The 20,823-nt window shown below is 37.4% G+C and overlaps 3 protein-coding genes across 5 annotated transcripts; 1 reads left to right on the top strand and 2 right to left on the bottom strand.

Annotated features, from left to right (window-relative positions):
- Nucleotides 1–52: 52 nt before the first annotated feature.
- tial1 (TIA1 cytotoxic granule-associated RNA binding protein-like 1) lies at nt 53–11,091 on the top strand. 3 transcript variants are annotated; one of them, XR_003051240.1, is made up of 16 exons: nt 53–236; nt 959–1,055; nt 1,600–1,698; nt 1,842–1,896; nt 2,005–2,092; nt 3,731–3,806; nt 4,060–4,168; nt 4,276–4,374; nt 4,475–4,559; nt 4,717–4,840; nt 4,961–5,130; nt 5,280–5,525; nt 8,506–8,569; nt 8,864–9,240; nt 9,564–9,664; nt 10,304–11,091. XR_003051240.1 is itself a non-coding variant. In XM_008322108.3 (12 exons), the coding sequence occupies exons 1-12, from the start codon at nt 208–210 to the stop codon at nt 5,401–5,403; spliced, it is 1,155 nt and encodes a 384-aa protein (XP_008320330.1). In that variant the 5' UTR covers nt 53–207; the 3' UTR covers nt 5,404–5,646. The 3 variants fall into 3 exon arrangements, 1 of the variants encoding a protein (XP_008320330.1); XR_003051239.1 differs by having other exon boundaries at nt 9,564–11,091; XM_008322108.3 differs by lacking the exons at nt 8,506–8,569; nt 8,864–9,240; nt 9,564–9,664; nt 10,304–11,091 and having other exon boundaries at nt 5,280–5,646.
- On the bottom strand, nt 9,248–15,520 carry pkd2l1 (polycystic kidney disease 2-like 1). Its single transcript, XM_025060544.1, has 13 exons — nt 14,860–15,520; nt 14,628–14,741; nt 12,617–12,744; nt 11,976–12,532; nt 11,637–11,865; nt 11,383–11,553; nt 11,112–11,293; nt 10,912–11,032; nt 10,739–10,837; nt 10,539–10,660; nt 10,346–10,463; nt 9,732–9,862; nt 9,248–9,639 (listed from the first exon to the last, which is right to left on the bottom strand). The coding sequence occupies exons 1-13, from the start codon at nt 15,146–15,148 to the stop codon at nt 9,504–9,506; spliced, it is 2,397 nt and encodes a 798-aa protein (XP_024916312.1). The 5' UTR covers nt 15,149–15,520; the 3' UTR covers nt 9,248–9,503.
- A 2,470-nt stretch (nt 15,521–17,990) lies between these two features.
- On the bottom strand, nt 17,991–18,632 carry atoh7 (atonal bHLH transcription factor 7). The gene has a single exon (XM_008322139.3). The coding sequence runs from the start codon at nt 18,486–18,488 to the stop codon at nt 18,054–18,056; it is 435 nt and encodes a 144-aa protein (XP_008320361.1). The 5' UTR covers nt 18,489–18,632; the 3' UTR covers nt 17,991–18,053.
- Nucleotides 18,633–20,823: the final 2,191 nt, after the last annotated feature.

Genomic DNA, 20,823 nt, shown 5'->3' with positions numbered 1-20,823 from the left:
TACAATCTCACTCTGACCCCGTCTGGACCCGCTGCTGCGCGCGCACCTTATTTCCGGTTACGCGGTGATGTCATACGTGGAGCCCGGTTACCTTCTTTACAAGCTAGTTTGCTCGTTGTCGTGGTTGGAACCGCACACTAGTATCGATCCGTTAATTAAATACATTCTTACTAATATTTTGTGATTTGGTGAACGCAGGGAGCGACCATGGACGACGATGTTTACCCCAGAACATTGTAAGTGGCTTAAGCGTCGTAATAACATCGTATAGTTGTCGTTGCATTGAACCGGTGGCTAACCTAGCTACTTGTCATTCTTACGTAAATCCTGGTAAATAGTAAAATAAACGCAAACGTTTGTTATTCCCACGTCGAGATAGTTGATCCTTTTTGGTAAGAAATGTAACATCTAAAGAAAAACAAATTTAAGGAATAACGTATAAACAAGCAAGAGTATTTTTTCTATTTCATGTTAGCACTTCCATTGTTTCCTGTACTGACTGTCAGTTGGGCAACTGGACATTTCATCATAATAATAATTATCAGTAAGCAAAAGAAAGGGTCACTCCAAAACTGTGCCAACAACCTCAAATCTGTAAACAAACTAGGTACTTTGTAATGTATATTTCTTTCATTTTGTCAAGATTTTAAAAAGAATTATTGTCGAAATTTTATAAATGTGTTTCTGTGTAAAAACAGGTCGATTTTTCAAACCTTTGTTTTAACTTTTAGTAGTTAGTATATAACGTTTTTAAACAAGTTACGTAAAACAGTAAAGTTGAATGACTGCAGTGCTGTCATTTATTTTTGAAATATGTATTTACATTTATTGAAGTATACGCTAAATCCACCATTTAAACTGTGTCTACTTCACATCAACCACAGCAAAGGGTCACAGTTACTAATTGCTAATAAAACTTTCACAACTCTCATTTCAATAAACGTCTCTCTCCTTGTAGGTACGTTGGAAATCTGTCAAGGGAAGTAACAGAAAGTCTGATTCTCCAGCTGTTCACCCAGATAGGCCCTTGCAAAAGTTGTAAAATGATCACTGAGGTAAGTGGTGGTGTTCACCTGTGTTTTTTGTTTTTCAATCTTCCCTTCCTTGTAATTTGCAATCATACATTCAGTTAATCTAAGTTACCTATACAAGTGGATTAAAATCTAGCAAAATCTAAATCTAGTAGCAAATGTTATATGAATTTGATTTGCAGGTTGATCATGGATGAGCTCAAAAACTTAAACCAGTCTACAGCCATCCAAACAGTGCAATTTTCCACTTCTGAGCATAAACTTTTTTTTGTTGTTGTTTTTTTTTCATTTGAGCTGCCCCCTGCTCACGAAGGAGAGTGGTTAAAAGCAGAGGTTGCATTTCATTGTGTGCAGTGGTGTGCTATGCATCAGTGACAATTCACTACTAAACTACTCTTCACCAGTGAAACATTATTTATGTGTATTAATACAAAATATTTAGAGATTTCTTGAGTAATGAACACCTGTAAGATGAAAAAATGAACTTTATTCACAATTTACATAGTTTATACTTTTCATCTATGACTGAATGCTTTTACCAAGACTTTGGGTTTTCTGTCACATTCAGCACACAAGCAACGACCCCTATTGTTTTGTGGAGTTCTTTGAGCACAGACATGCTGCAACAGCCCTTGGTGCCATCGATAAGAGGAAAATATACGGGAAGGTATGTCGTCTTTACTAAATGTGGCATTCAAAGTTTGTGTTGAATCATATTTTGCTGTGATGTTTTTTCTTTTTCAAATTGTATTATTTGTATAAAAAGTTTTTTATGATCTTATATTCTGTCAATGCATTTTTTGCTTTCAGGAGGTCAAAGTAAATTGGGCAACCACTCCCAGTAGCCAGAAGAAAGATACATCCAGTATGTGTCTTACAAATTGTTATCTTTAATGTAAACATGAAACTTTGATTCATTAGAGAGTGTTATAGATATATTTTCATTGTTGGTCTCTGCTTTTCTTTCTTTTAGGTCACTTCCATGTTTTTGTGGGTGATCTGAGCCCTGAGATTACCACAGAGAGTATAAGGTCTGCTTTTGCACCTTTTGGGCATATCTCGTAAGTTATTATCTAGAAGAGTTATTTTCTTGGCATGACATTTGTTTGTATGTATCTGTTTGTTTCATCACAATGAGAAACTGTACAACAACTTTTATTATACATTGTAAACCTAAGCCCATCAATTTGCCATGATAAACATGGTCAGTGTGAAATTTGGAAATACCCTAGATTTCTGATGTATGTAAAATGTTAAAAGATTGAAAACAACCTGATTTGTTGATTTGACAATTTGAAACAGTGCTTCTTAAGGGTGGATGTCCCAAAGGCATCAATAGCTAACGTTCTTTCTCAACTGTTGTTATCCTGCTGTCTACCACAGATACATTTTCTTTTATTTGGGTTAAAACAGGTGTGGTTTAAACCAGTTTAGTTTGTTAATTAGCACGAATGAGTATATCTTTAACTAAAAAAGGAAGTGTCAAAAATGAGTAGACAGGCTTGTATATGGGCAGTGTTTTAAAGTCAATATAATCTATACTAGGTGAAAGCCGCCCTTCCGCTCTCCCAACCCTCCACCCATCCAAACATGTTAACATTGGGAATGATGATTAAACTCTTTAAAGTGTGCAGATATTGACGCCAGAGTGGATGATTCTGTTATTTTAAATGTCATTGTATTAAAAAAAACCTACAATCAAAACACACCAGATGTCCTCTGGGTTGCTGTAAACTGAACCACAGACTTTTAAGGTCGTGATTTAAGTTTTAGCTTTTACCCAACTCTTGCTTTCCTTGCACATTGATGCTGTGGTAAGTAAAGTGTACTGTATGTCCACAAAAATGTAAGCTGTGTGTTGAACCTGAATAGCTGTTAGTCATGGGTCTCAGTGAAGTAATAGCACTTTGGTTATTTTACAGAAATGCTCATAGGATTGGACAGGAGCTTGAAGGCTAACAGCAAGGAACTGTGCACTCTGGAGACACAGATGTAGACTTTTTTCTCTATTTATTCCATTTTTTCCTCTTTGTCATTATTTATCGATGCTTTGTATTAACATGACTTAGTCTAGATGAATAATTACCACTACTTATTGTATTAATTTAAAACTATGTTTAAATTGTTTTATTTTGGTCTTCATAGTGTTGTTTGCAGCATAATAACCGTTTTTATTTAAAATGACTGAAAATGTCAATTTCTCAAAATTTGCAGCTCCTCAAACTCCATACTCCGTATTGGTGATAAGAAAGAATTGACCAGGGAAAATACAGAAATCTGTTAACAGGCCATGTATGCCGTTTAATTCCTCTTTTTCTCTTTTAATATTTTCTCTACATATTTTTAGAGTAGGAAGAGAACTAAAAGCTGATTTTAAGTATGCATGGTAATTTCATAGGATCTGTTATTTGATCATTTCAACCAGTAGCCTACGTTAGGGGGCATAACACAAAGTCATTCATTATTTCATCTCAAGCATTAGTTTAAAAAACATTTTAGGCTGCATGTATTTGTATTTCTTTTTGTCAAGTTTTACCTTGAACTTATACAGTATTTTGAGTCAGCGCTCAGTAAAGAGGTCATCAAAGCTAATGTAGGAGAGAGTAGAGGATTCACAAATCTGTGTCTTGTGTGGTTCCTTTTATTTCGAACCATTAAAACTAAAATGTGAACTGACATTGTCAATGTTTTTCCTTCAGGGATGCTCGTGTTGTGAAGGACATGGCGACAAACAAATCAAAGGGGTATGGATTTGTGTCCTTCTACAACAAACTGGTAAGGCTCCAGTACAAGAACACAGACTGAAGGTTATTTCCATTTTCTGTTTATTATCTAATCTTACAGCCATTTTAACAAATCATAGTACATACCAAGGTGACCGTTACTCCTATGTATGAGCACTTCTTTGATGTAAAATACTATGGTACTCTTAATTAAATACTGTACATTTACTGGTCTATTGTTGCAACTAACAACCAGGTATTGTCAAATGGTTTTTAATAAATTGTCTGTGTATTGGATTTCTTAGGATGCAGAGAATGCCATTTCCCACATGGCCGGGCAGTGGCTTGGAGCACGACAAATAAGGACCAACTGGGCAACACGTAAACCACCAGCTCCAAAGAGTTCCCAGGAGAGTAAGTTTGAAAAATTACAATAATGTGAACTTTTTCTTTGGCTTTTGTGGTGTGTCACACTATACTATGATTTAATTTTCACTTCTTAAATCTGTTGGATTTTACAGCAAGTAGTTCAAAACAGCTGAAGTTTGAAGATGTAGTGACTCAGTCCAGTCCACAAAATTGCACAGTATACTGTGGTGGGATCCAGTCAGGGCTGTCAGGCAAGGGTTTTGTTCTTGAACTTAAAGTTATTGACTGGATTTGTTTTTATTAAATTGTTTTAGCAACTAAATTTTCTGTTTTTTAAATTATTTTCTATAGAACATCTTATGCGGCAGACATTCTCTCCTTTTGGTCAAATAATGGAAATCAGAGTTTTTCCAGAGAAAGGATACTCTTTCATCAGGTACAGTCTGAGTTCATTGCATGGTTTGACCTCTAGATGTCATCACTCACTCTCAGCATGTCTTAAAGTCTGTTCTGTGTGGTTCTTCAATTGTGTTTTGAGCCACTGAAAATGATGGTTTTAAACGCAAATATTCTTAATTTGTCAACTTTTTCAGATTTGCCACTCATGACATTGCTGCCCACGCCATTGTTTCCGTCAATGGTACTTCTATTGAAGGCAATTTAGTGAAGTGCTACTGGGGAAAAGAATCATCTGATATGGGAAAAGTTCCACAGCAGGTAGGACAAATGTCATTAGTAATAAAACAAATTAAAACTAAAACTATTAAGTTATTATAAAAACTATTAAGTGTTGTTTGAAATAAAATGTTTACGTTTGTGTCTGTTGGCCTTATTCAGACGGAGTTCAATCAGTGGGGCCAGTGGAACCCTTTCTATGACAGTCCACAGCAACAACAGCAGCAGCCACAGCAGCAGCAGCATTACGGTCAATATGTGACCAATGGATGGCAAGTTCCCTCTTACAACATGTACAGCCAAGCATGGAACCAACAAGGATATGGAGTAGAGTAAGTCTCCTTTTTTGTGAATAATTATAGTGGAAACCATGAAATAAAAAAAATACATATTCACCTTTTACTCTATAATTCACATGCCTTTTGATCAATGCGGGACACTGAGTGTGTTTTTAATTAGCTTTAATGATCGATCCTTGCAGGCAATCCCAGTCATCAGCCTGGATGGGAAGCTTTGGAAACCCATCAGCCCATGCTGCAACCCCACCTGGTTCTGTAATGTCCAATCCAGCCAACTTCAGCATGGCTGGGTATCAGACACAGTGAGCTGGTCTTCGCCTCTGCAGGAAGCTCTGGAGAATAAATGACACCCATTACATCACACAGCATCCTCAAGTGAACAGCTTTGGTAAAACAGCAGGGGGGGCATATTCACAAAGCCTTTGTAGGTAAGACTTGTTCCAAGCAAATTGAATTTGTTTTTTTTTCCGTTTGTTTTGTTCTTCCTCTACAAAGACCACATGATAGAAGTTAACATCTTCGTCTTCCAATTGTAAAAAAAAAAAAAAATCAAGCTCAACACCTTAACCAGAGCCTTTTTTTAACATGCAACCAGGGACTATTAAATACTTTTTACTGGCAATAACAGCAAATGTTTAGTTCAGTTCAGTTTAATATTAATTCAATATTTGTCAAGAGTTTCTGTTGAAAAAGATCTTTAATTTCCAGTAAAGACAATTAAAATATCTTCATCCAAGAGGCTTTAAAAAATATTTTTGTATTCAGTGGCTGTTCCCTTAAAAGAGAGACACTTAGTTATTTGACATTTGTTACATTGTACAGTCTCCTTTCCTTTTTTTATGCTACCAAGAACTAAAAAAACATCTTAATTCTGTTTTTGCTCTCGCCCAACTGAAAATAAGCCAAATAGTTTTGTTGATCGCTCTTAAATAATCCAAACATTTTGACTGTGTGACTAAAAATGTAGCTCTCTTTGTGACAAGGGAGTTTACTTTATTAACAGTTCCAACATTTACAAAATCTAAAGACTCTAAACAAGGCCTGGGTAAACGTTTTGACACCGGGTCAAGAGCAGATAGATGGAGCTTGAGGATATATGGGCATTGCAGGGAAAAGGCAGAAGTGTAATGATAGTATTAATTAACACCGGGTCAAGAGCAGATAGATGGAGCTTGAGGATATATGGGCATTGCAGGGAAAAGGCAGAAGTGTAATGATAGTATTAATTAACAACATAATTTGGACAAGTTTAGCGGGCCGGAATATAAAGCCAAATGGGTCGTATCTGCCCCACGGGCCGTAGTTTGTGAATCATGAACAGTCATAATGCTCTCTGATAATGGCCGTACCAGGATCTACCTTTATCAATATGGGTTTTGAATCTATTTGTTATATTCATAATTTCTTTATGACTTACATACTTTAGTTGTTCACAACAATGATCCATATCTACAATATCCAGGTCAAACGCTTTGTGAATAGAAGCCCTGTGTCGTTGACTTGTTTTCAGAATATTTGTTCAAGCAATTAAGGCTTTAAAGATATTACATTTTCTTTAATTGCATCTCTTTGGTGATTTTTGTGTACAAAAAAAGTTTTTTTCCTACTCGGATCTTTACAGCAAAAAAAAAATGTTTTTAATGTTGTGTATCGGAGTGTTAAGTATTTTCTTTGTAGACTTTCAATAAATTTTAGTTTCATTTGTATTGTCGCCTAGTTTGGAATAAATTAATCCAATGCCATTAAAACGCTATAAAGTACACTTTCTTTGTACAAAGAAAATCTTGTAAATACAGAAGCAACCCCAAAACTTTGTAAAACGGACAGATTCTGGGGCTGGTTTCCTGGAGGAAAAACAAGTCTTCTATATCTTATCTTAAGGAAATGTAACATTTTTCTCAATGGTTGTAATACTTCACTAAAAAGTTGTAGTGCTTAACTTATCATATGCAGAAAACACCACTGGTTTACTTAATAGATCACTTATTTTTCCTGACAACATCATTAAGATCTTTATTTTTTCTTTTAGGTGCAAACAAAGTAAATTCCGCGATGCTTAGACACAGGGTAGAAATAATAAAAGGAGTTAATTTAGACAGTTGTTTCACTTTAAAAGCTAATGATATGTCTACTCTGCATGAAATGTCTCAGGTATGACACACTTCTTGCAGCTGTCTAGTTTTCTCATTTCTGCAGACAAACAAAGTGAGGACAAAAGACACACAGGTACATTTCACTGCATCTCACCAGTATCTGTATTTCAGGGGCTTCCTTTCCCATCTGGCTTCGTGTATAGTAAGCACATAATTTACTTTTAAACAGTAGCAAACGTTATAGGACAATTTTGCAAATGACTTTTGTGATGTGTGGGTAATGTGTCACCAAGTTTCCAACATTCCTGGTTGCCTTTTTCATCTTGCGCTAAACCCAGACAGTGCCTACACTTTCCTCTAGGTCTCTTAGTCAAATGTGTTCTTTGCAACTGTTTCTTTTTTGGGGGCAAAACAGTGTTTGGATTTAGTTGCTGGTCTCTGTTGTGGTAACACACACACACGTCCACTGGTGACCTCCTTGTCCACTTGATGGTAATGGTGATTTCTTAAAATGACCAAAGTGGTGTCAGAAACAGCACAAAAAAAAAGTTATGCACTACAGCTTTAATTTAGCACCAAATCCAGCCCCATCACTACTCATGTTTCACTCCCCATACATTGTTCATTACATTATTACATTATTACATCCATAACTAATTCTGTACACCCCTCCACTCACTTGCTTTCTTTTTTGAGTTATTAGATTTGAATCTGTTTGCTTAACAAAACAGTGTTTGATTGGCTGAGAGTGTAAATATGTCTGGATCACAATGTAATGTACATACTCTGAATAGTCAGAATATTGTTAGTTGGCAAAATAATTTATGCAGAAGCCTTAAATTTGTTTTACTGAAAGCTCCATCACATTCATTTTCTATTCTACTATGGAATTTTTCCACTCTTGACTTTTCTTTTTTTGCCATTTTCCATTCGTAGTAAAAGACGGCGACTCAGCTTGAACTGCATGTGAATGATGTGTAATATATATCTCCTGCTTAAAGCGCTGAATGTAAAGGCATTTTGCTTTTATGAGAGTGAAATGTAAGTTAAACAACGACGCTGATTTAATAATAAAGGATGAAATTTGTTTTTCAATTGTTGTGGGGAAAATAAAAGGTCTCTACAGACAAAGGCACATTTCAATCTGGTTGTTTGGTACGTTTATTACACACTGACAAACTGAGTTAAAGACACTGAGGCACCGTAACACAACCAGTAGATGTTATTACACCTGAAACCTGAAATGAAAAGTTTACTTGATAGCACTTAAAATCTTGAAAAAATAATAATTGTATCTTTTCTTTTCCTAAAATAGAAGAATGAAGCTGCTGTTCAACAAGCTTGTTTGATTACATCACTATCTGAGAGGCACAGTAATGGTTAGTAAATAAATGATAAACTACATGAAAACCTAAAAAACAGGTCTTTCTTTGTTGTCTCTGATTATACAACAATAAGACAGTTTAATGCCCTGCAGTATTTTTAACATTCAACAACGAGCAAAGCAAACATTGAGTGAGATGTCTGATAATTAATCTAACCTACTGTTAAAACAAATGTACATTCATCAGAAGTAACAATGTCCACCTCTACATTCAGGTCTTCTCTACAAATACACTGGAGCTTCTTTATTTCTTGAGCTTTAACCCTCCTTTTCATGTACACTATTGTAGGAGCCTAGTGAGCATTCCTGAAATGTACACAGTATTTACATCGAACTACAGAATACATGACTTCAACTGAATGGCAGCGTGAGTTAAGTGCTGAAGTATTTTGTATTTTATTGTTGATATGACTGAGTAATTGTCACAGTAATAGAACAGTAAGATAACAACATCCATCTGTGTTTAACTTTTGACATTCTCCTGTGTCAGCTGATGTCCACAGTGCTGTGATAGTTGTGTGTCTCACATTGTCACATGTGACAGTCAACATTGGTGGGAACCTCTGGTCTCCTGAAGGAGAGATTGCTCCTGGTGCCTCTGTCCACACAAACCAGGATGCTCCCGTCTGAGGCAGTGTCATCATCCTGGTTGGGGGTGAAAAGGAGGTAAAGAGAACATTTCTTAGACAAATCTATTTAGATTTTGGGGGCTGTTGTCATGACAATGGCACAAATTATACAGTGGGGCAACAAAGTATTTAGTCAGCCACCAACATGTTCACCAGGAGGATGATAACTCTACTACAACACCAGGAACTAGATCAAACAGTTCCAGCATCATGTTGTCTTTTAAGTAAATACTACTAAGAGAGTGAACATCTTCATTCTTACTGTACTTACATGCAGTTTGATAATGTTTTTATAATATTTTATAATCTCTGAATATTTCTGCCCACACTCACATGTTTGTTTCTCTCATATAATCCCAGTTTCTCCACAATCAGATCAATCCTCTGTGTGATGCCTGTCATGGAGCTCTCCAGATGGAGGACCTGTCTGGACAGCCTTGAATGACAAAAGAAAAAGACAGGTGAGCTCATGGTTTATTGAAAAACTAAATATTGTATTATCTTTCAAATATTAAAAATATTGCCAACTTTAAAAACTGCTCCCGGTTCACAAAGATTTGACCGGTGTGCCTCTGCTCGTTGGAGTTTTTGGCCGGTTTCTCAAGTAAGTCTTTCTCATAGTTCTTCCCCAGTTTGTTCAGTTCAGCACTCAGAGCATCCTGACAGACACAGACAAATGAATTAGTTTCAGGGTCGGATTTAAACCAGTGGTAATGGCTCTAAGAAAGTTTAGCTTTTTATAAAATGTCATACAAATTATATAAATGAAAGGTTTATCTGACTACTTAGAATTAATTATTTATCACAGATCTGTTGTGATGTTTTTTCTTTTATATACATATATTATAATGTATAAAGTAATTCAAATTAAACCTTTTTGAAGCTCAGCTATTATTGGCTTCTATGAGTCAAAACATTTTTTTTTGACCGGGGCATTAGACTGCATCAAAAACATCAAGTCCATGAAGGTTTTGTCTTGCAGCCTGTTTTGTGGTGTTAGCATGGTCCAACTGAAGTGGTGTTTGTATAATGTGAATAAACCATTCTACATTAACAGATAATTTATATTAAAATAACCACTTATTTTCCCTTTTTCACAGACCAGCCACCACATCTGGGTCAAACAATCTACTGCCACAAACCCTCTTTTCCTCCAGCTCCATTTTCATTCTCTGTTGTTCGTCTTTGTCCAAAATCTGGTTCCCGTCATGGTCAAACTGTGAGAAAGCTGCAGAAATCTCATGATCAGCATGTCCCATCCTGTGAGAGTAGCAGAGCAGAGCTAATTACTTTGGACTCTTCAACTACAAAGGCCATGTTTGGACTGTCACTTACTCTTTCAGAGTTTCTCTGAAGTCCTTGAATTCAATCTCTCCAGATCCAGAATGTAAGGCTTTCTGGACATCAGATATTTTCTCCTTTTTGAGTTTCAACTTCATGAAGGTCTTCATGTAGCTCTGAACCATTTAAGTAACAATTCTTCAGTTTGTAGTTTGGTAAAAGAGTAAAAATAACTGTTGAATTATTGTCTTCACCTGTTTGATGATGTCTGTGATCTGTAGCTCATCCTTCTGCGATGAGAGCTCCTCCTTGACCTCAGAGTACGTGTCATTTATGATGGCTAAAAACATGTTCTGAGACCAAAACCATGCAGTGAGACAAGCCTTTGTCCACCTTGTATATCATTTGTTAAAGAAGACTGACTTACCAACAAGACAAAGAAGACAAAGAACACGTAGGTGACAAAGTATATCGGTCCAAGAACTCTGTTAGCACGGTCGATAGCGTCATAATCAAAGTCTCCCAGAATAATCCTGAACTGGGTGAAGCTGTGGAATGGAAATGTCAAAATTGAGTTTATTTTTAAATACATTTATATTTAAAGAAATTGTGGCTGACGCTTCTTACATGCACTTCACAAAGGTGCTGAATGATTCCACCTCTGTACCAAAGAGCAAATATCCCAGCTGAGCGTAGGCGAAGAAGACGATGAAGAACATGATGGCAAATCCCAGGATATCTTTAGCACATCTCCCCAGTGTGGACGACAGTTGAGTCATGGTCTTATTAAAGCTGATGTACTTGAAAACCTACCAGGATCAGATGAGTGCATACATTCTTTAAAATAATGGAAAAACTCCCAACAAAGTGATTGAACTGAATGGTGTCATTGCTTTACCTTGATCCACGCAAAGAACAAGTTGACAGCATTCATGTTGTTGTATTGTGTTTGCCAGAATGCCAGGAATTCAAAATCGGCGTAGATATCTGGTTGCTCCAGCAGTTTGCCAAGAAGCTTGTCCACTTTGACCGTACGGAACACATTGAATGCGATGGCAACCACGGCCAGCTGAGAAAGAAGAGCGCTTTAGTATTCGGAAAATAGGCTTAATGTGACAAAAATACTTGTAAACATTAACTCTTTTTTTTTACCAATATGACAACAATGTCCAGTATGTTCCAGATGCTTTTAAAGTAGGAGAACCGATGTATCCGTAGCTCCAGAATCTCCTCCACAACATAATAGAGAATGAACAGGCAGAACACCACCTCGCAGCCAAGGATGAAGAAATCCCAATAGGTGATGTAGCGAAGAAGTTTGACCGTTCGGATCTGGTAAGAAGGGATTGCTCCACCAGTAGCTGGGAATTCAACTACCAACCTGGAGGAAGAAAATGAATCATAACAAGATAGGGTTTGTAATATATATATTTTTACTACATACCAATGCCACATCAAAACGTGTCCTCTGATTGTTGATGTTAAGTTTACCTGATTACACAGAACATGTTTATGTTTGCATTGTAGGTGGAAAAATCAATGAAGGTCACTCTGGTTCCCTGGTCCAACCACAGGTTGTCTATCAGTTCCTGGAGTATGGTGGCGCTGTCATCTTTTGTGCGGTTCAGGTCTTGGATGTATCCTGCTCCGCTGTATGTGGTCAGCAGGCCCCAGTGAGAGGAACCTTTGACCTGCTTCTCAGTGTGGTAGGTCCAACTGCAAAGGTGAAAAATTAGAGTAACTGTGTTAACAGTACACCTCATCTTTGGTGGTAGAAATAGAAGAAGAACGTACGCTGTTCCGTTGATGAGACCAAAGCTGAGGTCTTCCTCCTTCTTCTTGTTGTAAACATCGAAACAGCCTGTGATCTCATCCTGGAAGTCTTTGTGGACTTTGCAGGAGTTGTTTTTGATTTTTATTTGCCTCATCCTGGGGACACCCAGCAACATATTCTCATAGTAGATGAAGGACTGCTCTCCCCTCTCCAGTGACTGGTTGTTGTACCATTTTGTCCAGTAGAGGCCATCCAGTAATGGGCCTTGAGTGTACTGTTGAAGTGAATGTGGAAATGTTAAACTTTAATGTTGATTTGTCTCACTTGGAAATGAAAATGAATCTGGTCTGAAACTCACAGCCCAGAAGTCGGCCATGGTACCAATGGACTGGAACCTAACCCCACTTTCACTGGCCGTGTTCACAAACAGGTCGGTCATGGCTTTAGTGTAATAGTAGGTGCTGGAACTGGTCATACCATACGTCACTGCAAGACAACATAATCACAGCGTTCACACACACTCACTGATTCCTATCAGTCTTTGCCCAGGCTCGGCCCTGAACGCTGCTCCATTGAGAGGTCCTAGATAAGACTCAGCACTGTGGGAGACACGCAATGCCTCATTTAGGGCTCTTGTTTGTCGGTGTTCATGTCACTGTTGTCAAACAGATCCAGATTAGAGGCTGCCGTTTGTTTGTAGAAGAGCCGTGCTGGACGGACACAAATAGCCTCATTAATGAATGTCAATCTGAAGCAGACAAAGCCACAATAGGCGAGGCCTAATGCTCTTATCGCTAGAAGGCAAGAAAGCAGTGTCCGTGTCCTTTCACTCCTAAAGCTCAGCTGGACAATGGCAGGAGGACGGGGAGGGGCATTTGTGGTAGGCATTAAAACAGGGTAACTAAACAATTCAAAGTGCTCTGTACAGTTGCATCCTGCCACATGGTGAGCACTGATCTGTTAAACAAATAATCAATAGAAGCACGTTAAAGTGGGATTAATAAACGTGCAGCACAGCGACAAAGAAGACTGCCTTTGGCCCAGTGGTTGACATGGATCTGACTTGTAACTGCAGTGGTTCGAATCCTGATACTGGTCAGACTGTTGTGCAGCAAAAGCAGCCACTAAAACAGGGGTCGGGAACCTTTTCAGCAGAGAGAGCCAAAAAAGTCACATATTTTAAAATGTATTTCTGTGCGAGCCATACCATTTTTCTTTACTCTGAATACAACTGAATGTATGGATTTTTAAACCCGACCAATCATTTTATACAGTATAGTATAGAGTATAATATGTTTCTGAAGTATTAAAAAATGTATTAAAGTTATTTTTAAAAATTAATAACGTTGTTATACTATACATACATAAGATACTCCTTACCATTAATGTGACTTTTTGTGACTGGTACAACATGGTTCTGATGCAATTGGCTCCAAGACAAAAAACTTAATGTATGGATTAAAATGTGTAACAGAGTTATAAATATATGAAGAAGAAAAACCTTAATTTATCGTACGGTCATTAAATGCAACACCCTTGCTGACGGTCGGACTCTGCTGTCCTTGTGGTAGGTGTACATGAAAGGAGGTCCGCCATTAATTAATTTGATTATATTGATTTTATCATTAACTGTACTGTTATTTACTTTACATATTTCAGCATCACACCTGCGTGTGTGTTGCTCCAAAACGTGGACTGACTTTGCTTTCACTTTTTATGCCAGAAATAAAAGATGACGTACCAAGCTAATGATTTTACCACGCAACGCAAAGAGAGTACGCTGTCGCGGCAAATATATGAGAATGCTTTTTTTTTTTTTTTTTTAAATTACCACTATGATTTCTATAACGGTATACTTGAATATCAGCGCACTTATTTATTACTTATTGTGTTAAAAAGTACCAACTAAGATTTATCTGAGAGCCAGTGCTGGCTCGCGAGCCATAGGTTCTCGACCCCTGCACTATAAACAATGTGTTCATGTGGTTTAGGTATTGCATTTCTTCCTCCAAAGACATTTTTAATGAAAAAATTTAAAGAATATTTGAATTTCAATATTGAAACACTTTGAGTGTTTAAAATAAATGTCAGTAGAAGTTTTTAGCCAGAGTCTCAATGAAAATGGCTGCAGATAACAAAGATAAAAATTCTATATAAAACTCTAGAATGTGTTTGTCCTGTGATCACACAGGAATCACAACAAATCACAACTTGTAGGAATGAAAGATATTTAAAAAAAACATGCAGAACTAAAATGATGGTATTTACCATTTGTTCTATGTAATTCAACATTTCCAAAAAACTGTTTCTAATGTCAAGCAGAAACTGAAGAGAACATGAAATAGTTTTGGTGTCAGTTGCAGACTTACAGAGACATATGTCCACCAGGAACACCACGTAGACCAGTAACTCCCTCAGCGTAGTTCGTACAAACAGTTCCCTGTTGTTGGAGGTGTTTTCCATCAGTGTCGTGCCCCAAAGCCCTGACCACGAAATAATGATGTACATCAGCAGACACAGGAAACAAGAGGCAAGAATAAAAACATACAATTAGAGTATGAGAGATAGTCTTTCAAGTGAAGTAACGTGTGTCAATCTCACCTTTGATAAAAGAGCAGCAACCTCTTTGTTTCTTCTCTTGACTTTTCTCAGCAGGTGTTTGCTCCACAGGTGGATGGTCAAACAGACCGGGACTGTCCAGTTTGTACATGCTGTCCATGGAGCCCTGGAAAAGAGGCTGAGGGTTGTAGATGGTGCTGACAGCCCGTGGCAGAGGTGGAGGAGAACCACAGTAGCCCTGATTGACCCAGGCCCCTCGGCCCACAGCGTCCAGCTCACACTCCACCTGTCCTCTCAGGTGAGTCTCAGCCCGGTTGTTCAGACACTTCATGCTTTATTTCTGTGTGAAGTGCAGAGGTTTAGATGAGAGTAGAAGGTGAAGCAGGCCAGTCGAACAGCTTCTGAACACCTGCTGGACACATGAATATAAAGGACTGATGACATAATCTGTGTGGAGGGAGGAGCCGCTGCTCCTCTGATGGAGCTTTTGTAGTCTTGAGATTTAGACCTGGAAAACTCAAATGACGACATTATGTAGTAAATCAGCTGATGCATGGGTCAGGGTGTCTACTGAGACCATAGTAATATTTACTACTCGACTCGCTTTATACTCGATAATTATTATCCAAGACATAACCAGACCAACAGATCTAGATCTATTTTTTAAAAAAGCTGGATTTAAAAAAAAAAAACTTGACTGTGCATTTTTCCAGACCAACAGATCTAGATCTATTTTTAAAAAAAGCTGGATTTAAAAAAAAAAAAATCTTGACTCAACAAACAAGTTTAGTTAATAATTGAAATGACAAGATTATAAACAAAATTAAATATTTTGCCTGTTGAATTATTCACTAATTGGAAACTATGAAATAAAAAAGAATTTTTGCAAACCCTGCATGCTTGTGATCAACGGTGTCCATTATTCATTGTGGGTTTTCCAAATTTTTTTTAATCTTTATTTACTGTCACACAATGGTAAATGCTCTGACTTTTACACCTCTGATGATATGTCCCCAGTGTTGGCTTTATTTTGATATTAACATGATGCACATGTTATGTGTGTGTAGAGTGTGTAATTTTTGAGACAAATGTCAATTTTCTTTTTCAGATATGACATTTTGGAGCAGGGACTTCAGAACATCTCGCAGTACAAGAGAATAAGGTAATTTTTTATCAAAATCAGTAGAGAAAATTCCAGGACTCTTTGGGTTGTTGGTTGCGTCTTAATCCTCTTCTTGTACATGTGATGACAAACAGGAATAAGGTGCAACACTGTATTATTTTACTTGCTGATATTTTAATACGGTTAATACATATTTAATACATTTTAACAAATATTGTGTTCGCAGTTATAAAAATTAAATTAAATTAAATTTCAAACAATAAAGTAACATTCTAAAAATAAATAAATAACTAAATCCTACCATATCAAACTCCAGTCTCGGTCGTTTGGGTGGCGGTCAGTTACTCCACATGTTAATTTGTTTTGCCCTCTCAGTTACTTCCACGCTGAACACATTGTTGAGTTTGCTGATCAACAACACACTCCTATTGATGAAAATCAATTAAAGGCGTATTTGCTGACACCAGCTGTTCACCACTTGTGACTGAATTAATAAAGAATATAATTGAACAAGCTACACCTCATTACCATTCTGCACTTTTGACTCTGCTCTCTATTCATTTTTGACATGCTAACTGTCAGGAAGCATTTATCCAGATGGCCAGCGTCAGAGTGGCCAATCAACGACTGCAGCCATCTGTATCAGTGCGTGGCACCTTTGATTTTATACGACGTCCTGCAACAACAATTCTCATATGGCGTCTTTTAACATGTTACGTATAATTCTATCCGTTATTCCACAATGCATATTAAATAATAGCAGTTGGCCGGCATGGTGCGTGCACCAATGTGGAGGCTTTTGACCTAATGCAGAGAGTTTGGGTCCAGCTATAGCTGTTCATGCCTGAATGGCTGTGAAGAGAGCAATTATACACAGCCATTACCACACAATGGAGTTTAATTTCTGCTGCACCGCTGAAGCCACGGCCAGGTCTGGAACACAGGCTTCCTTAATCTGTCTTGGCTTGTGCCACCATTCAAACTTTTTCAAATCTGTAACAACCACTCTTTGGTGTCTGATGATGGCCATTTAAAGCTGTATCTGTGTTACTCCCCACAACAAATGTTTAAGGGTCACGTAGCATCCTGGTCAGCTATAGGCTGGAACTGTTTCGCTACAGAATTATTCTTTTTGCCTTAAATGTTTTACCTTTAATTAAAAAAAAAACAACTTTTGATTTAAATTAAATTGAATAAATGCTCCTGCATTTTATATTTGGTCCATCATGGTGACGTACAAGGGTCTTATCTCGACGCACAGAGGCTCTGGACAAAAGCATTATTTATTCCCCTGGGGGCACCGCAGAGTTAGGAAAGACACAACCTGCAATTACACTCAACAAAGAGTGCATTGTAAATAACTCACTCCTTAAGATAACTCTTTTTTTTAAATACCACATGAATGAGACAAATAATACTTTTCAAAAGTGTTTTTTTTTAACGATTTGGGTTTTTTTTTTAAATAACCTAAAAAAAATAAAATAACCTTTGATGACCAAGGGTTGTAATACATCAAGTAAATGTTGTTTTATTTTTTTTATTTGAATGGAATACGATTGAAGGCTTTCCTTTGAAAAATGGAAATATTTCTGAAATCAAAGTTAAAATTCTTGAAAAACTAATACAACTTTTTTTGTGAGCTCTCTGACATTGTTTTCAATATCAAATAATAAAAAACACAAATGTTTTGTTCCTTATAAAATGTTTTATTCACAATTGAAAATCTATAGTACAACAAAATAAAGGTCTGCATCTGAAAAATAATATATTTTTCAACTCTACAAACATTCTGACTCTCAGTTACACATTCACTTTTAACATGTAACTACATCATTTTCCCAGAAAACACTGAAAATTGCACATTTTGATGCCATATAAAAAAAAAACTGGTTAATGTTAAATTTAGTGATCATCATAATGACACTGTGGCTACATTTTGGACAATACCCAACGCTCATAAAGTCAATACTTTTAACAGGAGATTTAACATTAGCACAAATACTATATATAAAAAAATGTAATACACCTGTATTTACTGTCCCCTAGACTGCAGGAGAAATAATTCACATTGCCACTCGCAAAACAACAACGTGAATACAACAGTGGCCGCTCGTTACACGTGGACCTGGTGTGCATCAAACTGGTAGGAGAAGGAGGACTGGAGGAGCTCCTCTCCAGACGGGCAGTCGTACCCCAGGAGGCAGGGGTAGTTGTCATGCTGCACACAGTCCAACTGCAGCTCCAGCCACTGCCTGGGAGATGTGCTGTTGTTCCTCCTGGAGTCTGTTAGAATCCTGTTCAAGGCAACGATGTAACTGAGCGCCATCTGCAGGGTTTCATACTTGGACAATTTTTTGTCCTGGCCCCACTGAGGGACCACTTTCCGTAAGCGATCGAAGGCTGTGTTCAAACCCTGCATCCTCTTCCTCTCTCTGGCATTAGCAGCCATTCGCCGCCTTACAACGGTCTCAAACTTCTGAGGGCTGCTGCTGTCTAGTTCAGAGGACTCTGACCCCGAGTCGGTGCAGCTGGGCCTCCGGGACTTCATGTTTTTTTTGCAGGAGAATCAAACCAGCGACGGTCCTCAAGTTTCAAAGACTCCACTTGTGGACGGCAGCTTTGTTGGAGATTTTTCCAGGATTTATTAAAGAGTTTCTCAGATGTCTCCAGCCTGAAGTGAAGAAGTGATGAAGTGATCAGTCTGAGGAGGACGAGGTGACTGTGATGCTGCAGATCATGGAGATGCAGCTTTTATAAGACGAGGCAGATAAACAGGTGGCAGCAGGTGGAGGTCATGCCCCCCACCCTGCACCACCATCACCAACCCCAATATTGTTAACGAAGAAACAGTCTTGAACACACACACACACACACACACAATCTCTCTCTCTCTTAGAAAAGAGAGAGAGAGATTGTGACCTTAATGAAATTCCAATTATCCTGGACTGTGCTCTGTGGCCGAGGCTTCACTCAGAGCCATGTGTCACAAACACCAGAAAGTACCATCTGGTACTGAGTCACCAGCTGATAGTGTAAACACATTTTAAAAGGGCTGAATGGTAAGAAAATTGAATTTTAACAATATACATTTTCAACAAATGTCTTAGAAAGCATCAGAATTTTGACCTAAATATGAGACAAAAAGACGTTAAAATAACATAGCATTTCACTTAATTTAATTATAATTAATGTTTCAACATCAAGGATTGTTCTTTTTTCTTAAGAAAATCTTACCTCCCTCTGATTTTCTTGGTCATGTGTCAACTTTAAACTATTGTATCTTGTATACATTTTATACCTATGCCATAGTAAAAGTATTCCTTTCACTTTCTAATTAACTGGTTTTAATGTGATCATGAGCATAATCTGAGATTAGCCTGAGGCACCACAAGTGTAAGTGTGGTGTCTAACCTGCTCACAGCAGATCAGCGGATTATTGGCTCTGGATTATTGACAGTACAGAGCAGCAGAACCTATAAGATCACTGAGGTTCAGACCACAGCTTTGCAGGTCTGCTTTTTTAGCTTTTCTAAATTCTGTGCTGGTTATGGTTTTGTAAGTGAATGTCTTTTGTCTGTTCCAGGGTCTCCGTGAATCACAGCATGTGGGATGCATTAATGTTCTTCGTCTGCAGAGAGAGAGAGCACATGGGAAATTAATAATTGATCTGTGCAGTGGTCCAAGAAAATGAGTCTGTCCGTCCTTCCCATCTGGCACCAGTGAGTTCACAACATCAACCTCTCACACAACCATGCACTCACACTTTGAATTCCATTTATTAATGGTTTTATTGGTGTTTGTAATGAGTACAGTATAATGTTTTCACAACTTTCTTCATTTACTGATTGGTCTAACTACAATTAATGGATACTTCGTCAATATCTAGGTTATCGGGAACATTTAGATTTAAATTCAATTTTTATTCCAATTTTACTATACAGTATTCATGTGTGTGTGTAGAAAAATATTAATATTATTAGAATATAAGATGGCTTTTTATATAAATGGTAATAATCATTGCAGATAATGTTGACCTCTAATTTATATCATTATTATTATTTATTATTATTATTATTATTTACATCTGTCATTGCTCAGCATTTTCTGTATTTAATGTATGTAATTAGATGTGATGTGTTCACATCACCATCTCTGTACAGAGACTAATTAAAAGCTTGGCTTTAGAAGAAGGTTATAAATGATTAATAATTGTCAGAGAGAGAATAATGGCCATCTCTGGTACTGGGTCATGCACAAAAGCTGATGCTGTCTGCCCAGTTTGGGATGGACTGGTAAAATGTGCATTTAGGCATATAATCCCATCTACCAGTTGGTTCATTGATTACAGATTGATGTAGTTTGCCAGCTGTTGCTTGTCCTGTCTGAGGTTTCTTGTCTTCTAATTTATTTTTTTGTAACCCTTCACGTGATTGGTTCGTCTGAGTGCCATGTCTGCTGAACATGTCTTCTGTCAAAAGCCATATGTCATAAATGAGGAGTGACCCGGCCCTGTCCAAAAGAAACTAGTAGCATCTTAATCCATTCTTAATCTTATTCTGCAGATTAGGGCATGATGTGTGTGGTACAGTCTAGGAGAAAGTGCAGATCCTAATTTTAATGTCACACAAAATCACACATTTGGCTGTGCACTTTTTTGAAAAACACCTAAATGGAGCCACCTATTGGACCTTAAACAATCTATCAAAAGTATTATTTATTTAATTTTCACTCCTTACAAACCGTTACATTTAAATTCTCTGTTAAACCCACAATAAAAAAGTTTGTAAAACGGTAAAATCTTCAGGAACACAGACACAACAGTGAGTGAAAAAGTAGGTCTGGCAGCTGGTGAAATAAGGCAGCGAGTATAATTAGGTCACAAG

This window comes from Cynoglossus semilaevis, chromosome 12, assembly GCF_000523025.1.
Source record: "Cynoglossus semilaevis isolate Cse_v1.0 chromosome 12, Cse_v1.0, whole genome shotgun sequence".
Lineage (NCBI taxonomy): Eukaryota > Metazoa > Chordata > Actinopteri > Pleuronectiformes > Cynoglossidae > Cynoglossus > Cynoglossus semilaevis.
This window is presented reverse-complemented; position numbering and strand designations above follow the sequence as displayed.

What these genes read in the sequence shown, in the direction of transcription:
- tial1 (XM_008322108.3), top strand. Translation starts at nt 208, where the DNA reads ATGGACGACGATGTTTACCCCAGAACATT. An exon ending in AAAGGATACTCTTTCATCAG is followed by an intron (nt 4,560 to 4,716) that starts GTACAGTCTGAG and finishes CAACTTTTTCAG; the next exon opens with ATTTGCCACTCATGACATTG. An exon ending in CAACAAGGATATGGAGTAGA is followed by an intron (nt 5,131 to 5,279) that starts GTAAGTCTCCTT and finishes CGATCCTTGCAG; the next exon opens with GCAATCCCAGTCATCAGCCT.
- pkd2l1 (XM_025060544.1), bottom strand. Translation starts at nt 15,148, where the DNA reads ATGAAGTGTCTGAACAACCGGGCTGAGACTCACCTGAGAGGACAGGTG. An exon ending in CCTGGTGGACATATGTCTCT is followed by an intron (nt 12,745 to 14,627) that starts GTAAGTCTGCAA and finishes GTTGTCTTGCAG; the next exon opens with TGACGTATGGTATGACCAGT. An exon ending in CCATGGCCGACTTCTGGGCT is followed by an intron (nt 12,533 to 12,616) that starts GTGAGTTTCAGA and finishes TCACTTCAACAG; the next exon opens with TACACTCAAGGCCCATTACT.
- atoh7 (XM_008322139.3), bottom strand. Translation starts at nt 18,488, where the DNA reads ATGAAGTCCCGGAGGCCCAGCTGCACCGACTCGGGGTCAGAGTCCTCT.